The sequence below is a fragment of the Protopterus annectens genome, chromosome 1.part2 (assembly GCF_019279795.1).
Source record: "Protopterus annectens isolate FY-2018-M chromosome 1.part2, PAN1.0, whole genome shotgun sequence".
Classification (NCBI taxonomy): domain Eukaryota; kingdom Metazoa; phylum Chordata; order Ceratodontiformes; family Protopteridae; genus Protopterus; species Protopterus annectens.
The window spans coordinates 572,119,474-572,140,135 of NC_056727.1; the positions used below are offsets into that span (position 1 = coordinate 572,119,474).

At 42.4% G+C, this 20,662-nt stretch overlaps 1 protein-coding gene across 4 annotated transcripts in view; it reads right to left on the reverse strand.

The window, feature by feature from the left end:
- Positions 1 to 20,662, reverse strand: part of LOC122790289 (cytohesin-1) — a 1,634,771-nt gene that overhangs the window by 264,218 nt on the left and 1,349,891 nt on the right. For 3 of the 4 annotated variants that reach the window (XM_044057800.1, XM_044057818.1, XM_044057809.1), the window contains 2 exons: positions 12,533 to 12,681; positions 11,412 to 11,524 (listed from right to left, as the gene is read on the reverse strand). In XM_044057800.1, the coding sequence (XP_043913735.1) occupies positions 11,412 to 11,524; positions 12,533 to 12,681 (262 nt within the window). The remainder of the gene's footprint in view (positions 1 to 11,411; positions 11,525 to 12,532; positions 12,682 to 20,662) is intronic. The other variant, XM_044057794.1, reaches the window with a different exon arrangement.

Here is a 20,662-nt window from a genome sequence, read left to right on the forward strand (position 1 = left end):
CAGTACCTTGGGTACTTGAGGCTGGCGTCGGCCAAAATCTTACCTGGCTATACCGAAGCCTTCTTTGCTACTGATGCAGAGACAGTCGAGAAATCTGCCTCTTGTCATGGCGCCTTCAGACCTCCCTCTACTTTCTCTATAAAGGCCTTTACCAAGGCCAAGGCTTCCAAACACAACAGGAGAGCTGTGGGAAGGGCCCCTCACCTGGAACCACAACGAAGAAGCAGATGCTTAAAATGGCTGAGGACTTGATTACTCTTATCAGGGGTACTCGCCCACCCCCACAGATAAAAGGCCTAGAGTGGAGGAATAATCCCTGTCCTCAGAACAGGCTTCCATCATTTGAGCTTACAACATAGGCCTCTAGCTATACCCCTGTTTTGGATATAGTCGATGGTCTATTCAGAGTCTTGTCTCTCACTCCGGATTTGTTGCCATGACATTTCATGGGCACTAACCTGGGACTGTAGGGTCTCCCATATAGTCGATATGTTTTTGCTCAAGACAAAACCGCCCATGGCAATGGTGATCGACCTATTCAGGAACCTCTGTTATCTATACTGTGGATGTTCACAGACTAATTGTGTTTTATGCACATATCAGAGTGTAAAGAGTTGAGGATTTTGTCTTTGCACCCCCTGGCTGTGTGGAAAAGTAGTGGTCATACTCCACATTTCAGCCTCTTTTCTGCAAGGTAATTACATTTGGCTACCTGTACGATGGAATCACATTGCATGGAAGTAGTACAGCTCACTACAGAAGACCATCGTGTTGAATGCATGGAAGTAGTACAGCTCACTACAGAAGACCATCGTGTTGAATGCATGGAAGTAGTACAGCTCACTACAGAAGACCATCGTGTTGAATGCATGGAAGTAGTACAGCTCACTACAGAAGACCATCGTGTTGAATGCATGGAAGTAGTACAGCTCACTACAGAAGACCATCGTGTTGAATGCATGGAAGTAGTGCAGCTCACTACAGAAGACCATCGTGTTGAATGCATGGAAGTAGTACAGCTCACTACAGAAGACCATCGTGTTGAATGTATGGAAGTAGTACAGCTCACTACAGAAGACCATCGTGTTGAATGCATGGAAGTAGTACAGCTCACTACAGAAGACCATCGTGTTGAATGCATGGAAGTAGTACAGCTCACTACAGAAGACCATCGTGTTGAATGCATGGAAGTAGTACAGCTCACTACAGAAGACCATCGTGTTGAATGCATGGAAGTAGTACAGCTCACTACAGAAGACCATCGTGTTGAATGCATGGAAGTAGTACAGCTCACTACAGAAGACCATCGTGTTGAATGCATGGAAGTAGTACAGCTCACTACAGAAGACCATCGTGTTGAATGCATGGAAGTAGTACAGCTCACTACAGAAGACCATCGTGTTGAATGCATGGAAGTAGTACAGCTCACTACAGAAGACCATCGTGTTGAATGCATGGAAGTAGTACAGCTCACTACAGAAGACCATCGTGTTGAATGCATGGAAGTAGTACAGCTCACTACAGAAGACCATCGTGTTGAATGCATGGAAGTAGTACAGCTCACTACAGAAGACCATCGTGTTGAATGCAATGTCTAACATGGTGCTACAATGAATTCATGTGATGTGAAATGGAGTCTACAAATGGGTTATGGATGGTTTGTGATGTGTAATGTTATGGTTTCCTGACTTGATGAATATAGCTAACTGGATTGGTTCTTAAGTTGTTAATGGATGGTAAATTAAATGGTGTGTGTCTGATGGTTAAATGGATGGAATTGATAAGCTATGTAAGGTAGAATTGTATTACTGATGGTGTATGGACTGGTTATTACATGCAGTCACTAAATGTATCTTTTGGCTTCATCTGTGAATGGTATGATTACAGTCCTGCACATTACACACTTGGAAAGTGCCATTTTCAATGGAGTATCAAGCCAAGCATGAAATAGTAAAACATTCATAGCATTGAGGGTGCAGGTTGTAAAGTAGGCATAGTAGTTTGTAACAAGTTGGTCCGGTGAAACTTTTGTTTGCTTGTGGTCATTTGGGAACAAGTAGCTGAGCATGCAACTTTGCAATTTTGAGGTACATGGTGTTCCTGCTGTTGAGCAGTTGATGCTCTGGACAAATGATAATATTTTATGGAATGTGTACTGGTATTGTGAAGTGATATCACTTCACTATTTCTGAAAACTTTAAGTTTTCAGAAATAGTGATGTGTATGTGTGCTGCTAGAATTAAATAAAATAACAAAGGTCAATCGATTGGCATAACTTGTGTAAGATCTGTCATGTTCTGCAGATGTAGACCAAGAGACCGTTATTGTGGAATGTCTTGTCTTAGCCTTGATTTGCAGTACTATTGTGTGAATGATGGAGCGGTATGAAGTTGTGTATGATTCCTTTTATCTGTCGGCAGCTGGAGCTTGTACAGTGTCTAAGGACTGGTCCTTGGTGAATAAATGTAGGCATGTAGATTTTTGGCTGGGCAAGCGGCGCATGCATCTGGAAGACTGTTGGATGCAACTGGTGATGTGAGTGGATCAGGCTGTAGACGGAAGTATTGTGGTGTGAGTGGACCTCTGATGCTGGCTACCTTGACTAGGTACAGTGGCTTTTCACAATAGTGCTGTGGGAATTGCCACTTTTGCACATTGTAAACCAAAAGCCAGCTAATCTTGTATGTCTGAGGGATCAGGTGACTTCTGGTACATTTTAAAAATTAAATGGTATATGATTGCTATAGATTTGTAAGGTCCATTAAAATAAACTGTTTCATAGGTGATAGATCTTCATTACGCTGCAGTCTTAATGTATACAGGGGTTATATTTATAGAGATAACTGGATAGAGCGCAGACTTTGTAAATTGAGATACTGTAAAGCTAAAAATGTAGTAAGACCATGCATACTAAGCAGTGAAATTCTGAGTAAACCAATATATGGTGCAGTATATGTAGTTGACCATTGCTGGAACTGTGAAGTCCAGCCAAATAAGTTGACTAATCTCACTATTAAGAAGAGTCCTACTGATTAAGTACAGTAACGGCTACAAAAAGAGGATAATTTTGCAGTGACCATGCGTAGACAGTAACAGGATGTTATTGCATCAGACTATGTCTGGCACAATTTAAGTGCAACAAATTACAACTGGTATGCAGTACCATAAGTTTTTTAATATTGACTCAAAGCATGTGGGTGCTGTCATGCAGGTCGGAAATTATTTGTTTATAGTGTATCATCTGTTAGCTATTTAAACAGGAAGGGAAAATAAGTGGCAAACTGATGCTTTGCAAAGCAGGGAACTATTGCCAGAGCTATGTTGCTTGGTTTTAAACTTGACAGGAGTAGTGCAACAAAAATAAGTCTCCCACTGTAAAGAGGAAAAGGCAGACTAGCAAACAATACATTGGTCTGGTCACCTGCTGTGATGAGCTGTCAATCACATGCAGATAATGGCTCAAATTACCCTTGGCTCTTTGACAGCTAGGGAAGGTAGGTGTGAAGTGGGAGGAGATTCCTTGAAGAGCTAGATTCCAGCCTTCACAAAAGAAAGCAATTTAGCATCTGAAAGGAGAAAAAGCTAGAAAATGCACTTTTGTGTTCTGTTCTGTAGCATTTGCACTGCTTGTGTTTCAAGTGGTCATTTAAAAAGGATAACAATTTAACCAAAAGTAGTGGATTTGAAGACTGCAGTGAATGCCTGTTAAGTCAATGAAGTCACGGCAACTTAAGTGAAAAAGTGGCAGATCTGATGCAATTTTTGAGAGACAAATGATGCATTCTGGGATGCTTGAGGCAGAGTAAACAGTCTGAATTTTTTCAATATGCCAGACCCCATGTGGTCAGAGTCAGAAATTGCATCTAAAAATATCTAAAAAGCTCAAAATAGTCTTAGAGTGCTGTTAAAATGTAGGAAACATCAAACCATGATGAAATAAATATGTTTTTTGAGTCTGAGGGCGCGGTTGTCCTTTAAAGAGGGTTAGTGAGGTACTCTGCTTGACATGGAGAGGAAGTCTATTCCACAGATGGGGGGAGTCACTGGGACACAAATCTACACTGTCAAAGAGTTTTATTACTGTTACAGACCAGACTGAGACCTTGCATGTGGGCTGCGCGAGTGGAGTTTGACTTATGGATATGCAGCAACTCCATCGAGGCGGAGTCTGAGACAGACTTGTATGCCAGACACCGGTCACCTCTGAGCAGTCTGTACAAGACTGCGTAGAGGGAATGGGCTTTTAGACAATCTGTATTGGATAGGTGCTTGAGACCCTGGATTTTCCTGGTCAAGAACCTCTTTGGTCTTTCCAAATGCTGCAAGTGCTTGGCAAGGTACATGCCGAAGGGGGTATTGTACTTGATAATGGGTCTGATAAGGGAGAAGTACAGTGATGTTATGCCCTCCTTGTTCCTAGATGAAATACCCTTACTTATGAGGTGGGCCATGTAGAAAGCCTTCCGTACAACGGAGGCAATATGGTGGTCAAAAGTCAGGTTGTTATCAACCTGGGTGCCAAAGTCCCACACGACTGACTGAATGCTTAGTACATTGTTATTAATGCGAGTGGGGACACCATTTTCCGCAAAGGGGATACTGATGCATTTCTTGGCATACAGTTTGAGGCCATGCTTCTGGCACCAGTCATTAATTTGGTTAAGGCACTCCTGGAGGATGTTCACATCACTAGGGGGAATTTATGACAGTGCCCAGCTTGCAGTCATCTGCAAACTTGGTCAGCCACAGACCACTGGTTTTGGCTTGCAGCTTAGAAAAGTATATCCCAAACAGTAGAGGCTCCAAGACCGACCCTTGGTGTACACTGCTTATTACGGGTCTACTATTACAGGTGGCTGCCCCTATTTTGACTGAGTGAGTTCCATCAGTGAGCCAGTTAGCTACCCATCTGGTAACATATGGGTTGATGCCTAGCTGGGAGAGTTTATCTATTATGCCTGAGTGGGGACTAGTGTCAAAGGCTTTAGCTAGGTCAAGGCAGGAGGTGTGCACTGTCTTGCCCTCATCCATGGCTTTAGTAACTGTTTTGAAGAAGGTGACCAAGTTTAACAGGCAGAATCTCCCTTTGACAAAACCAAATTGCGTAGAATCAAGCGTTTGGAGGTTGCCAATGTCCTTCTTTATAAGGTCCATGATAATGCGTTTCATGGCCTTGCAGATCAAGCTAGTTAGGCTGATGGGCCTATAATTGCCTGGGTCAGTGGACGCTCCACCTTTGTGCAGCGGGATGACAGTGGCTGTCCTCCATTCTGCTGGGACGAACCAGTGCACATGTTTTGGTTGAATAGGATGCCTAGTGGTGCTGAGAGCTCTTGCCTGAGTTCATGTAGGACACAGCCAGGGATGTTGTCGGGTCCCATTGAGGCTGCATTTTTTGCCTTTGACAGGGCAATAATGACCTGCTCCCTGGTGATGAGGGGGGGGGGGCAGGAGCTGGGGATGTCCTGGTTTACTGATGGGGGGACAGGGGGGTGAAGTTTTCACTGAACTTGTCTACCAGCAGGTTGGCTATATCTATGGCATTTGTGTATGCGGTATTCTTGACCACCAGCAGGTTGGCTATATCTATGGCATTTGTGCATGCGGTATTCTTGACCACCAACAATTCAGAGCAGGTTTGGGAGTTACCTTTGAGATTGCAGATGTATGCGAACAAGGCCTTGTTATTATCCTTAGTGGATGTGGCCAATTTGGACTCGAAGTTAGCCTTACAAGATTTCACCAGTTGACCTTATTTGCTTGTTCAGACAAAGGGGAGATTGCTTCCAACTTGGCACCTGCTCCTTCTTGGTCCTGGACAGCAATTTTTTTCCTTTTATTATGGAGTCTGTTTATTGCTGTTGTCCACCAGACAGGTTTACTCTTCCTTGAGGAAGATGATTTGGTCCTGTCAGGTATTGCCGAGTCCATGCAGCTATACAGGTGTTCATATAGTTTTTTTTAGTGTAGGCTTGGACATTAGTGCTTGATTCAACTGAAGGGCTGGCGGCTGTTAAGCTGCTTATACTTGCTCTCAGGAGGTTGTATTCAGCTTTGGAAAAGTTTTTTTGTTTGACCCTGGGGGGGGGGGGGGGGGGCAGGGGAGATGGTGACTTTTGAAAGTGATTATTTTATGGTTTGAGCTTACCAAGGAGGATGATACTGTAGGGGTGCTACAGTGGCTACTCATGTTGGTTAGTACCCAGTCTAGGATATTTTCATCTCTTGTGGGGGTGTCGGCCAGCTGATCCAATGCATTGGCACTGATGAAGTCAAGGAATCTCTGGGCATTTTTGTTTGAGCTAGAATAGGTCTTCCACTGTATGGTGGGTAGTTAACGTCGCACAGGATCAGGGTAGAGGGTTAAATCTTGATGGATTCAAGTAAGTCCAGATAGGTGGAGTCGGCCTCCTGAGTCATGGTTGGGGGTCTGTTGCTAGCTAAGATTTGAATAGGTGTTTTGTCAACAGTTAACTGCGCCTGGAGTGTCTCCTGTGCGTCATACTGTTTGACCAGCCTGGAGGTGTGTACATCTTTGATAAACATTGAAACTCTATCGCCTTTGGCTTTGTAGCCCTCTGTTTGGGGTCTGAAAGTATGGTAGGATAGGTAACCTGGTAAGGCTGGGGTGCTCTCCACAACTTTGAACCAGGTTTCAGTGAGAGCACAAATGTCAGCATCTTCCAGGGCAAGGAATGCTTGCAGTTTCATGTTAAGACTCCTAGCATTTAGCAGCATGCCCTTTAAATTTCGCTTAGAAGAATTTTTTACATTGGTAATTTTGCCCTTATGCCTAAAAAAGGCACTATGGGGAGGCAAGAGCCCTTGCCAGAAGCCTAGGGGAGACAGATGAAGGCCATCTCTGGCAAAGCACTGTGGTCTTTCAATCATGTCCTCCCAGGCTGTCAGGTACTGGATCCCCTTTGAATGACAACAGAAAATAAGCCAATTGTTAAAGTCAATAATTTTCTGTTGGTAATGAGGCATCATTCTGGGTGACGGCAGGATACTGCTTAAGGCTAGGGACATACCTGCCTGGGACACATATTCAGTGAGCTCAAATCATCTCTCTTCATATAGTCCAGAGAGGTACGTCTCAAGTCATTCACACCAACATGGACTATGACAGAGTCATAACAGTACCTGTTGTTGAGAGACTTGAGTGCGTGAGTGATATGGCGGATTCTAGCACCTGACGAGCAACTTACTGTGACTTTCCCCTTGTCTAGCCTGCTGAGGGGCACATGTGTGTGTCTCACAATAGAGTCTCCAATGACTAGTATGTTGGGTTTGTGGCTAGGCCTTAGAGGCTGTAAAACCTGTTCCAGAACCCTAGTTGTGACCATCATATGACACATTACTACCAGCTCTTTAATTGACCAGCCATCTCAGTAGTGTTTATTTCAATTTAATAAGCATAGTAAAGATGAACTGCAAAGGTCCAAAATAGAACATTGTTAAAATCTTCCACTTTGCCTTTGGCATATTTACTTTTATTGATTCCTAGTTAGGTGGCAGGGTTATACACTGGATGCATTATTGTTTGATAAATTCAACTGTACAAAAAGAGAAATCCGTGGTATCCCTCGAAGTCTCAGAAAAACTCAGTACGAAACCTACACTGGGTACAAAACAAACCAAGAAGAAACTTCACAGTGTGGAGGGTATGATATTCACTTCCTACGTTATGTTATGCACTTAGTTCACTTAATAAAAATTTAACTGTAAAATATAACTGTAAAATACGTGCTACAAAATAATCAAATAGAAAATAGTAGGTAGTCCACAGCTGAGTTAAAAATTGAATATCCTTTACTGAAACACACAAACAAGCATCCTGAACGTGTTACCATCCCGCTGTGTGTGCGGGAACATTTACATATTATTTTTAGTGCATTTCCATTATTTACTACATTTTAGTGCATCGCCAGTTCCCAGCAACATGAAAAGAATGTGAATACTGCTGATTTTCCCTAATTCAAAAGGTAAGGCTGACCTCTGAACCTAAGGGTTCTGTCCCCACATTTCCTTGACTTCTACTCAAAAGAACTCTTAGATCTTTAATTGTGAAAGACCAGTGTTGTCTACTGAGAACTACAACCACACAGAGGGGCGCAGAATTGTGGCCACAGATTAAGCAACGAGACCAGATCAGCGCCACAAGAGGCAGAACCTGGAGTATCTAACTGCACTGAAGCAAATGAACAGAAAGAACAGTTCAAAGAAAGAACATACTCATTTATGGATCATTTCCCACATAAAGCAATGTGAGATGCCTAGTTGTGAAATATACCTTAACGTGATTGTGAAAGATTAGAAGCAGACTTTTAGTTAATGTGTACATCTGATTTCCAGTGTCCACTTGGAATAAATAAGTGAAAAATTACTCCGCTTAAGTTTCAGGGGTTTTAGCCACTTATTTCTTATACAGGACTACCTAAGGAAATTAGTCAGCTCATCCCACTAAATAAATGGGACCCTCTCTTAGACTTTGTATTACCTTATTGTGAAAGCAACTCAATGACATTAAAATGGTTTCACTAGGAGTCCTCTAAATAACACTCACTCAGAAATCACATTCATTATCATGACCAATCTAAACATGCAAAGGCACAGACTGAAAACATTTTTGTTTTGTTTTGCAATGTGGCAAGCCGCCTTACATCTCAACCTCCCAAACTTGACTCTACACTCACAGAATATGAGAAAAGCGGGTAATTACCCCAAAAAAGCGCACTAGTATCTCAAGTATTCACTGTTTTGGCTCCAAAAGCAAGTGATTTCTCAGGAATCTTGGTTGAAAGAGAGATAAGACTGCCTAAAAAATTCTCAGTGAATATGGGTTTTAACAAGAAAGCACCACCCACATTAACAGACAACTCAATAGAGTAGGACTAAAAATAAGAATGTAAAAGCAGGCATTGCTCACTCAGAAGGACATAACTTTGGTATCCCTCTGTATCAGCTACAGAATCAGTGTGCAGCTACAACCACATTTATTAAAACTTTGTGAGCCTAAACCTCAGGGATAAAAGTACTGTTTTCACTTAAGACTGTCAAGTGGGAATTCAGGGAAAAAATGACGTTAATCTCTTGAACAAGGAAAAAAAAAACAATTTACCACAACAATAAGTTGGTAGAGTTGCCACACATACTTCAACCTGGAAAAAGCTTCTGACACAATTTTTAATGCAGGCTTACTAGAAAAGCTAAATAAACAGTGAACAAACACCTGTGTCACACCCTGGATTGCCAGTTGGCTCAAAGATAGGATGCAGGTAATCAAAACAGGGAATGTTAAATCCACAAAAAGACCAGTACCCAGTGGAGTCACCCCAGGGTTCTGTGCTGGAACCTCTCCTGTTTGGGATCTACTTTTCTGAGGTAAAAGCCAGTATCAAAGTGGTCTGGCTGACTAAGTTTGCAGATTAAGCTAGGAGCAGTCATTAAATCCTTAAATGACGTGGCCATACTGCAGGAAGGTTTGCTCTAAATGAACAACTGATGCCAAAATCATGTACTGAAACTAAATGCCAAACATATCTTTTGGGAAGTCATCTACTCCAGCGAACCACCGCACTAAGAATACTCCCTTAAGAGTTGAATCAGTTGTTTGGGATTTGAAAACTTATGTGGACAGTGACCTAACATTTGACCATGTGTCCATTATCATAAGAAAGTCCTTCTATACTGCACAGCTTATAGACAAGGGGATTGTGTCTAGACCTACGGATGCCATTTTTTTATCTGTTCATACACAAGTACTAGGCCAGCTGTCCTTGTGGGCTATTTTAAGTCTAGCCAGTTTCCCATTTTGTGCTGAAAATAACCTATCACATTTGGTTACAGACTGGCCTTACCCATCTGCCCCCCCTTTATTCAGCCCTCATTAGGTCAGTCATTGCATATAATGAACAGTTGTCAAGTACCTGTCCAGAAACATGCAACAACTTGAGTGCTCACAGAGATACCTTACTAAAAGGATACAAGACCTAAGCCCTTTCACTATACTAGACATCCGACAGACTGCTAATAGGTGACCAGTGTCTGGAATACAAGGCATCCCCCAAATGAAGGATCTACTGCACATCAGCAAGTCAAATGGTTTCAGAAATACTCAGTTTAGGAATCTAAACTTCTGCAGCATCAACAGAAAGGTTTAGAGGGACAGGTACATCTCACAGAGTTTACTGCTACTCTGGAACAGACTCACCATCCACATAAAACAAAGCTTATCCCTGCCCATATTCAAACACAACTTAGACATGTGGATGGGAAATAGAAACTATATCCAAAGACTGATCCCTGTTCTACTAAAGAATAGAGGCAGCTCCTAAATGCTTTATCCTATGCATGAGCCCCATCAAATCATCTATGTTATGATTCCAGTTACTTTCACTAAAGGTAATACATAATCATCAACCATGAGATGGGTAAGGCCAATTTCTAATCAAATGGGATAAGCTGAGCTGAACACTGAAAGAGAAATTGACTAGGCTTAAAATGGCCCACAAGGGCAGTTAACCTAGCAATTACCTTTGAACCTATGGGTTACCTATATCATACCAGTCTGCTGAAAAGTCAAACCAGCCTTTTGCTCTTTTGACCCCCCCCCCCCCCCCGGTTTGGATCAGAATAATATTTTTAGTGGAAATGTAAAAAGCCCACAGCTGACAGTGTAGTGCCATGCAAACTTTGTACAGCCATGTAGTGATGAAGAGGAGGAAGAGGGGGGTAAGGTGAGGGTCAAGTACACTAAGCTGATCATTCACCATGCAGCACAAACCAAACCACAGTGGGATGCATGCAGAGTCATATCCAATGTATTTCTGCAAGTGAAAGAACAGTATTACATGAACAAAATAAAATAAAATGGAGTTATGTTTATTAAAGGCAAGCAAACATGAACCACACTTCTTGTAGAGATTCTCCAAAGCCATGGAAACAGTTTTAGCAAACAGCTCACAAAATTCTATTTTGACATACTGCACAGCACCACTGCATCCTCTACCAAAACGTTTTTGCAATGGTACTCTATAGAAACTTAATGGCACAGTCGGAAACAGCAAAAATAGAAACTACAAGGGTATCATAACAGCGTTGTGCAATAGCACCAATATGCACTTTACAACTGGTTGAGCAAAAAAGTGCTCCTGAAACAGAAACCACTGAAAACGTAGGGTTCTCGTGTTTTCTTAATGTGCAAGCTTGGAAAAAAAAAAGTTAATTGGCTTCAAAACGTCCTTAACTGCAACTCACAAGCTTCAAGTCACTTCCATTACATTCAGTTTTAGTGTTTATGTCTGACAGACAAAAATATTAAGGAACACAGACAGAATTTTATTTCTAGTAAATCTGCTGTTTAAAGTAAGAAATCAATGTTTTAGAATGAAGCACTCATCTTTAACTTACCAAGTTTCAGGAGCCACCCTTCACGATCAGGGTTGAAGAAGGTGTGTGTCAGGTCATTCCCATCATCCTCGGGGATTTTAAAAGGTTCGTTTTTAATACTCTCATACAAATTCTAAAAAACAAAATCAAATATTAGCAGAAAATTTGTCAATATGTTATCTAAATTAAAAAAAAACGAAACAAAAAAAAAAACAATGGAAGTTACACATGTACCATAAGAATAGATCTGCATGATCTTTGGGTAAGGTGCAATAGTGCCACCCTGCTAGAGAAACAGCAGAAGGGACCAGAACAACTTCCACTTGTTCCAGCAATGAGGTCTTCATTGTTTCGCTATAATCCAAACCTACAATAAGACAGTACAGCCATGGAACAAGGCAATAAAATTACGTGACTTGGCAGATATGACAGACGGGTCTATAGAGGAGAAAAACTTTCTCAGTCCTGACTCAGAATGAGAAGGAAGACTGCCTTGCCTAATCCTTCTGGGTGTCTGCCCTTCCACCACAATGACAGCTAATTTAAATACACCAGCCTCATAAGGGGGAGGGCTGTGGCCTAATGGTTAAGGTGTTTGCCTTACAAACACAAGGTGCAGGGTTTGAGTCTGACAAGGGATAATTGGCTAGGCTTACAATGGCTTGCAAGGGCAGTTAGCCTAGTACTAACCTATGAACCTAAGAATAATCATCCTGTATCCCAACTTTGTTTTGGGGGGGGGGGAGCAAGGGTAGTTTCTTTATAGGACATGTACTCAAAAGTCCCCGCTTTCCTTTTGTGGCTTTTCCCCTAGACCCTGCACTGTATGTCAACTGTTCATGCAAACTGGACAACAGATATACAAGTTATCAACGTGCACATAGTTGGGCTTAATTAAGCCCTGACAGTGAAGCTCTTGTGTTATCATACAGTTACTGTACAAGAAGTGCTACACACAAAAAAAATACAACAGAATTGTTTGGCACTTATGAGGTTGTCCATTATAGCAAGGCTTATGTTTAAAGTTCCTTTCTACAGTAACATAACCTACAGGGGAAGAGTGCAACTTATTACCATGGTGTTATGTACCTCACCAAAGGCAGAAGCTCTACCCCTTTATCACTTCCTTTTCCATACTTACTCTGAGCAAATCCTCTGGCAAATCTCCACCATCATTTATGCCCCTGTTCATAGAGATGAATCTTTCCACACTAGGTTTGTCTCTTACATTGGGGTTATGAAGACTTGTGTTCAGCATTATGATGGCAAATGACAGCACGTAGCAAGTATCTGAGGAAGTAAAAATTGGAGCAGAGTTGAATGGTTATTTATAAAATATTGTGTAGCTTGTACTGATATGCAGTACCAAAGCATTTCACAGACAGACAGAACATGAAGACAAGCTGAATGAAGGCCTGTAAAACATTCTATGCAAGCATTACTGATATGCATTACAGTCATCACTAATGGACAATGTGGAGCAGAGATTCATGAAGCCACACAAAACATTTTATTTACCAGTTACTGATATACCTACCATTAGAGAGAGAACTTGAGGAGATAAAAGCAGTAGAAAACAAAAAATCTACAAACACACACACACACACACACACACACACACACACACACACACACACACACACACACATACCCTTGTATCAGTTATTAATGTGCACCACCTAGCCACTGCAAGGAAAGGAGCTTAGGGAAGCTGTACAGAACAGACATTCTATGTACCACTGTACTAGTAATTAATATACTCTACCCATTCGTTACACAGGCAGACAGACTATGGACAGGGACAAAGACAGTGTACACAAAATAATCATTCTGTTTACCTGGTACTGAACCGCACTGTGCAATTATTACAAAAAAATAAATAAAAGCAAAAAAATGAACAAATAAGCCTTTGGGAGTGGAAGCAGTGGCCAGAGGCCAGACCCTGCAGTAATAGAAGAATAGGGGGGTATGGAGGGTGGGAAGGAATACTGCAACACGGAAAAGGAAATCTATGGTTGGGTAATATTTTACACAACTATTCTATGTCCTTCTATTCCAATGTTGCAGTATTTAATGGTGTGGGAGAGTACCACAGCTTAGGAAGAGTAATAGGAGGAGGCAGAGGTAGAGGATTCAAGGAATCCTTGCAGGATTGCTCTAGCAAAGCCTGCCCTGGCCCTGAAGACTTGCTTTAATTTGCAGTGTCTGGTGAAAGTGTGAACCGTAGACCAGGTAGCTCCTCCAGGATGGAAGCTGTGTCCAGACCTTTGAGAAAGGCCCTGGAGGTAGCCATGCCCCTGGTTGAGTGAGCTCTTACACCCTGAGGTAAGATGTTGCCATGGTGTGAATAACAAAAAAGAATAGATTTCCTGATCCAACAGGAAATGGCTTGTTTGGAGACTGCCTTGCCAAGAGCCCTGGGGTGAAAGGAGATAGAGTTGGTCAGACTTTCTGAAGGACTTAGTCTTGTCTAAGTAAAATCTTAACTGTCTGTGTACGTCCAGGGAATGAAGGATCCTCTCTGCATTTTGGCTGGAGTTGGGAAGAAGGTAGGTAAGTGGATGGACTAGTTTAAGGATAGTTCATTTACCACTTTGGGCACAAAAGGAAGGATTTATGCATAAGGTAACTCTATCATTATGGAAGATGGTGTAAGAAGGGAAGGTCATAAGGACCTGTAGTGCTGACACTCTTCTAGCGGAAGAAATGGCCACTAAAAAAATGTTTTTTTTGTAAGGTGGCAGAACTAGCTGGCTCAAAGGGAGGTAAGGTGAGTTTTTCTAACACAAAGTTGAGGCCCCAGGGAGGTGGGATGGGATTTCTTGGTGGTCTAACATGTAGGACCCTTCTCAAGAAAATTTTAATCTCCAGCCTAGAAAGCAGGGGTGGCTGGAAGGGTAAGCAGGCTGAAATGGCTGAAAGGTGAACTTTCACAGAGGAGTACGCTAGTCCAGCCTTAATGAGATCACAAACATTGCTAAGAACTAGGGAGGGGTCGGCATGCATTGAGTCCCTGTCCTTAAAAAGGCACAATTTAGAGAATCTTTCCCATTTAGCTAGGCATGTCCTTTCTAGTAGTTGGTTTCCAGGCCTCCCTCAGGATTGAAAGCATGTCCTCAGAGTAGAGCTGTCTGCAAGGGATTAGAAGTTGATCACCCAAAGTGTTAGGTTTCGCATTTGCAGCTGAAGGTGAATGAGAGCTCCATTTTGCTGAGAGAGAAGGTCCACCTTGTGGGGTAACTTGTGGTGATTGCCCTTGGCTAAAGAATGAAGAAGGGGGAACCAGTGTTGCCTTGGCCAGTAGGGAGTCACCAGCAAGATTTTTGGTTGGTCCTTCTTGATTTTCAGAAGGACTGTTTGTATTAGTGGGAAGGGGGGGACGCATAAAGGAACATCCCCTTCCAAGGAAAGCTGAAGGCATTTACTCTCCAGGCTGATGGGAGTGTGATCCCTGCTGCAGAATCTGCTTAGATGTCTGTTCTGGGGGGAAGCAAACAGATCCACTTGAGGTGTGCCCCACTGGTGGACTATGTCTAGAAAGGTTTCCTTGCTTAGCATCCCATTCGTGAAGGTGGGAGGATGTTCTGCTGAGCAAATCTGCTTATTTGTTTTCCTGAGAGGGGATGTAAGAGGTCTGCAGGAAAAGATTGTGCTGGGTGGCTAGCTCCCAAATTTGTAAGGTTATCCAGCATAAGAGATAGACCTTTGTCCTTCCTTGTTTGTTCAGGTACCACATGACTGTAGGGTTGTCTGTTAGAATGTGAAGAAGGCCTGGTTGAAGGATGGGGAGAAAGGCCTGAAGGGCCACTAAGACTGCAGTAATCTCCCTGACGATGCATTGTTTTTGAAGGACAGGGTTCCAAGGTTCTTGAACCCTGAAATCCTTTAGAGTTTCCCCCCACCCTAGGTCTGATGCATCTGTGTGCATGGATTGCCTAGGAGGAGGAAGTTGTAGGGGAATGCCTTGGCTGAGGAGGATCTGCTTGATTCACCACCTCACTTCTGACTTTAGCAGGGCAGAAGGGGGGATTAGTTTGTCTAGGGAGTGTTGGTGCTGGGACCATACATTCTTTAAGTACCACTAGAATTTTCTCATGTGCATATTGGCTAAAGGGAACATGGGGATCATGGCTGCCATGAGTCCCAGTACTTGTAGGAATTGCCTTGTGGAAAGGTGGGATACTCCTAGAAGTCATTCGAAGTAACTTGAGAGAGACTGCACTTTGTCCTGTGGGTGGTAGGATCTCATCAAATCTGATCTGATCCTGCATCCTAGGAAAACTTTGTCCTGCCGTGGGTGCAGAGAGAATTTTGGAAGGTTTAGGGTGAACCCCAAGTTGTGGAGGAGAGTCATGGTGAATTTTAGGTGACTTAGGAGCATGGTTTCTGATTCCGCTAGAAGGAGAATGTTGTCCAGATAAGGGTATATTTGGATACCTTTGGTTCGGCAAAATGCAATGGCAGGAGCCAGGCATTTTGTGAACATTCTTGGAGCAGTAGATAAGCCAAAGGGCAAGGCTGTAAATTGAAAATGTGAGGAAATGCCAGTAAATCTCAGGAATTTTCTGTGGGAAGGCATGATAGGAATGTAGAAATAAGCTTCTTTAAGTCCAGAGTGACCATAAAGGCTTGGGGTGGTATCAGGGGCAGGAGGGCTTGCAGAGAGGGCATCCTGAAGGGTGGAACTTTTAGGAACCGATTTAGGTAGGTTAGGTCTAGTATGGGTATTCAAGGACTGTCCTGTTTTGGGACCAGGAATAGATGAGAATAGAATCCATTTCCTTCCTGGCCCACAGGGACTAGTTCTACAGTTTCTAGGGAGAGGAGCTCTTGCAGAATGAGAGGGAATAGGTGGAGCTGTTTTTTATTTTTTTTTTTTTGTGGGAAGGGAATGTTTTTTGGCCTTGGGTTTAGTTCAAGGTGAGGGAGACTCAAGTTGCACAAGTTCAAAATATCTTGTGTGTGTCAGACATCAGGGTAGTGTCCCACTTGAAGTACTCCATTTTAGTAATAGTTTCCCTGAAAGTTATATCTTCAGGTGAGGCCCCCCTTCAATGGAGTCTTCATCTGGGGAATAGTAGTCAACAGGAGAAGCAATCTGAGACACATAAGAGACTGATTCTCAGAGAATTCTCCCTCTTGAGTAGATGGATGTTGGGGAGAGGAGGCAGAGGCTGGGCGAGGGCTGAGCACAGGGATGGTGGAAGGAGCAGGGTCTGTGAGCCTAAGGACCATGAAGGCCTGCATAACTGAGTTTGTAAAAGATTGCCAGTCTGGCTGTGCTTCAGATGGAGGAGTGAAATGTTTTGTCTTCTGTTTTTTTTTTTTTTTTTTTAGAAGGCGTAGGCTTTGGGGACGGCCTAGGAAGTGAAGCCTGGCCTGCAGTAGGAGAGGACTCGGTTGGTCAGCCAACAGGAGGTTCCCCCTCAGTGTCAGTTGGTGCTGACGTCTGAATAGTCTCCACGGATGTGCTTTCTGTGGCTGCAGAAACAGTTTCCTCAATGGGAACTGTCAAAGCTGACTGAGAAATCGGGTATTCCTCTGCCCCTATATTGGAAGCCTGTCGGGACGTCCGACAGTGGAGTGGCAGTAGGAATAGGCCTGGAAACCTTGGCCTTCTTCTTGAGCAGTTCAGTTTGGGCGACCGACTCCGGGTCCATCCTAAGGGCTAGGCATTTCAGACGCTACTTCCAGAGATATAAATTTAATGTGCCCAAATAACTGCGAAGAATCTTGGGACTGAAGGACTGACAAATGGAACACGACGTATGGTTGTGTTCCCTACCTAAACAAAATAGTCACTTATCACAGGTATCTTTGTGCAGTATCTGAGGGCCGCAATTACATCTGCCTTTTTTAGCTGACATCCGCCAACAGCAAACCAAGCACAAGCAATGATAATAGAAAACAAAAAACCCGCAACAGGGTACTTATCTTTTCGAAGTAATTGCGAGTCGAGCTGAACGATCGGAGTGACATTGTCTGCGGCTGAAGAGTTCTGATGTCTGTGCATGCAGACGTCACATTTAAGGTCCCTGGTTATGGCCAAACGTGTGATGTCGCATGCACCTACAGCAGTCAGGCAAAAGCTTTTGTATATGAGCCAATGTCAGAACGCCTGCGGCGGAAAATCTCACACCAATGAACACTGCAACTTTGGAATAGAAGGACATCAGGTGACCTCTCTTTATGGTTAGTTAGTACCGCCATCTCATCCTACCCTTTAAAATTAAGGCACCACACACTACTTACTCTCTGTCTAACAATGCACATCTGTGTAAAGTACAGCCTTCTGTTCCATGAACTGCATGCTAGTGCTTACCAAACAGTAATAGAAGGCTTTTATAGTCTGTGCACATGTATGAGTTATGCTCCTAGAAACCCAAGTCCCCACTATGCTACCATAAATGAGGTAGATGTGAGGTAAATGGGCCACCCAAACAAAAACACAGGTGGTCTTTAACTGTAAAGAATACAAGCTACACTATAAAAATACATTCCTTCATGATCAGAGCACAAGCCATGCAGATACAGGTTTGAGTTTTTCTGACATTTATATTTCTGTTACACAGTACTAGCCAGATCATGGTTTGTGCCATTTTCCCAGTTACTATTATGCTCTGACTTCTGTTTAGATGTGCACACACATAATTCTCATCTATCTATGAAGAATGGGAGGTCTACACATATCATTTCACAGAGTAAAACATCAGTGACTTAAACATATCTGACTTTAACCATTAAATGGTCATGCTCTGAAATGTTGCAATACTGGATACTTCCACAAGTATGTCCATGCCACAAAGAGCACACACAATGGAATCTTTCCTACACTAAAGAGTTGGGATAACATTCCAAATTACTGATACTAAAATGGATTTGTTGACAGAGAATCCGCCTAGGAAACCTGATGAGAAGCTTGGGAACAACTGCAGTCAGCTTTGAGCATCTTTCACTACAACTTTAGTCTAAATACAACACTAACATCCACAGAACAGAAACACAACCAAGTGAAAAGTACAGCGTTTCCAAGTTAGGCCACCACATTTTGTTAAAAGCTACTGAAATTAACAAGTCCCAGCTAGGACAGATGTGTGCACACCCTTTCTCTTCCCAATAACTCTTTAAAGCAGAAATATATTTTTTCAAAGCAGAAGCAGAGAGATTTCTCCAGATGGCAAATGAAATTTTAGCTAAATTCAATTTTGTACAACAATTAAATCTTTAGTTTAAATACCTTCAAGCAAATGTAAGGATTTAATGTCCCTGCTCCCACCAGCACAGCAACGTTTTCACTACTAAGGAATCTCTGATGGATTCTATTATGTAATTTTGCCTATAAAGTCAACACTTTGGTGGAATGTAAACATCATTATACCCAGCTTGTGCTGATGTAGTACCCTGATGGTCATAATGATGAGAAGTCAAAAGGGGCAAATATCACCTGTACAAACAGTGACCATCTGATGCACCAATTCAAAGAAACACCTCAGCAATAAAGACCTCATAACAATAAACAAACTTCAAATGCTGTGACTGAAAAAACACTGACGCTAGCACAAGAACAGAGATGAGCTCTGTATCCATAAACAGACAACAGCAAAACAGTAATAATAGCAATTCTGTAATCATGTGACATTATAAAAGAGAACAAAAGGTGACTACAAAGAATCCTGTATGTTTCTATCCTCAGAGAGCTTTCTCAGACTAATGGAAGGGTCAGCTAGAAGGACTAGGAACGTGCAGCTGGTATTCTGTTCTCCTATTCAAAAAATGAGACCACACTGGAAAAAGAAATATGGTAAATTACTGAGAAGAATACAGCAGTCTGTCTTCCTTCTTTCCTTGGTCCTTAGCAAGAGAGGCCATCAAGCCCCCACTGCCAGAGAAAACAAAGAGGCCTGAGCAGACGATATCTACATTTACATCACAGACATGAGTGATAAGGAGCAGATATAGGGTGTAGCTTAATAGCTGTGGCAACAGGATTTATAGAAAAATATGACCAAATTATTTTAGTATGTGATTTATTTTCTATTTTTTTTTTTTTTAACTACACTACTCACAACAGGACTGTCCCTACTCTCAGGGTCACTTACCACAATACTGTACTACTAAATACCAGTTTCACTCATACTGTAATGATACCTCTGGTTCTGCCCCTGTCCTCTGCACTGTGTGTGTGTGTGTGTGTGTGTGTGTGTGTGTGTGTGTGTGTGTGTGTGTGTGTGTGTGTGTGTGTGTGTGTGTGTGTGTGTGTGTGTGTCTGTGTGTGTGTCTGTGTCTGTGTGTAGGGTCAGTCTAGACCATGGACAGGCAAATGCAGGACTCCCTTAAAACGGTGGGTTGCACAACTCCTAAAACTGTACAGCAACATTTAAAACTTACTTTTATACTAATAAATTGCTTTTACAGGGAAACTCTGGCCTCATGCACTCCTTGTTTTATATTAAAAAATGAATTATATGATTGCTGTACCTCAAAGAAGAGGGATAGACATGGAGGTACCACAAAACACAGACTTAATACACAACCCCTCCTTTTCATAATTCTACTGCTATTCTTCTGAGAATTATGGTTAAACTCCTTGTTATATTACCAGGCACTCTGATATGTACTGGCCAGTGTAACCTCAACCAGTTTCACCTTCTTGCAGTTTTCCAGGCAGTGGTTTCAGCACAGCACAAGAGCAACTCTTTATAGTCGTCCCAAGATGCCTGTTTTTCAAGCTCTCAGACTTTCTCCCTAAATGAAGCACTTGCTCATTCCTTTCTTTTCATCTTTTCCTGCTGATCCCAGTGCTGCCAATATGAATTCTCCACAACTGTGCTGCAGCCAGTACCACATACAGGCACTTTACTGCTGTTAGAAGAGCTTCACTCAGTCTTCCTCAGTCACAACCCTAACACCAGCTCGAATGTCAGGTTATACATAGCTGCTGATTTGTTCTCCTGCAGAGAGCTTCCCAACCTGGACACTGCTGCAGCTGTTCTAAGACTTATTCCAGGCACAATTTCTGTACTTTCAGTGTGATAGAAGGTTGCCGAAACAATGCTCATATTATACAGCACTGATCACATGGTTGATCAAATTAGCAGAGACTGACCAGATACTTAAGACAAAATTTCACATTTCAGACTGCTGTAGAACAACCACAAAACAGTAATACAGACCAAAACTGGTGCCTTGGGTTATGTATTCCAATACTGCTAAAGAAGGCAGTGCAATATACTCCCAACACAATTACTACTCACATTTGCAAATCAAAGAT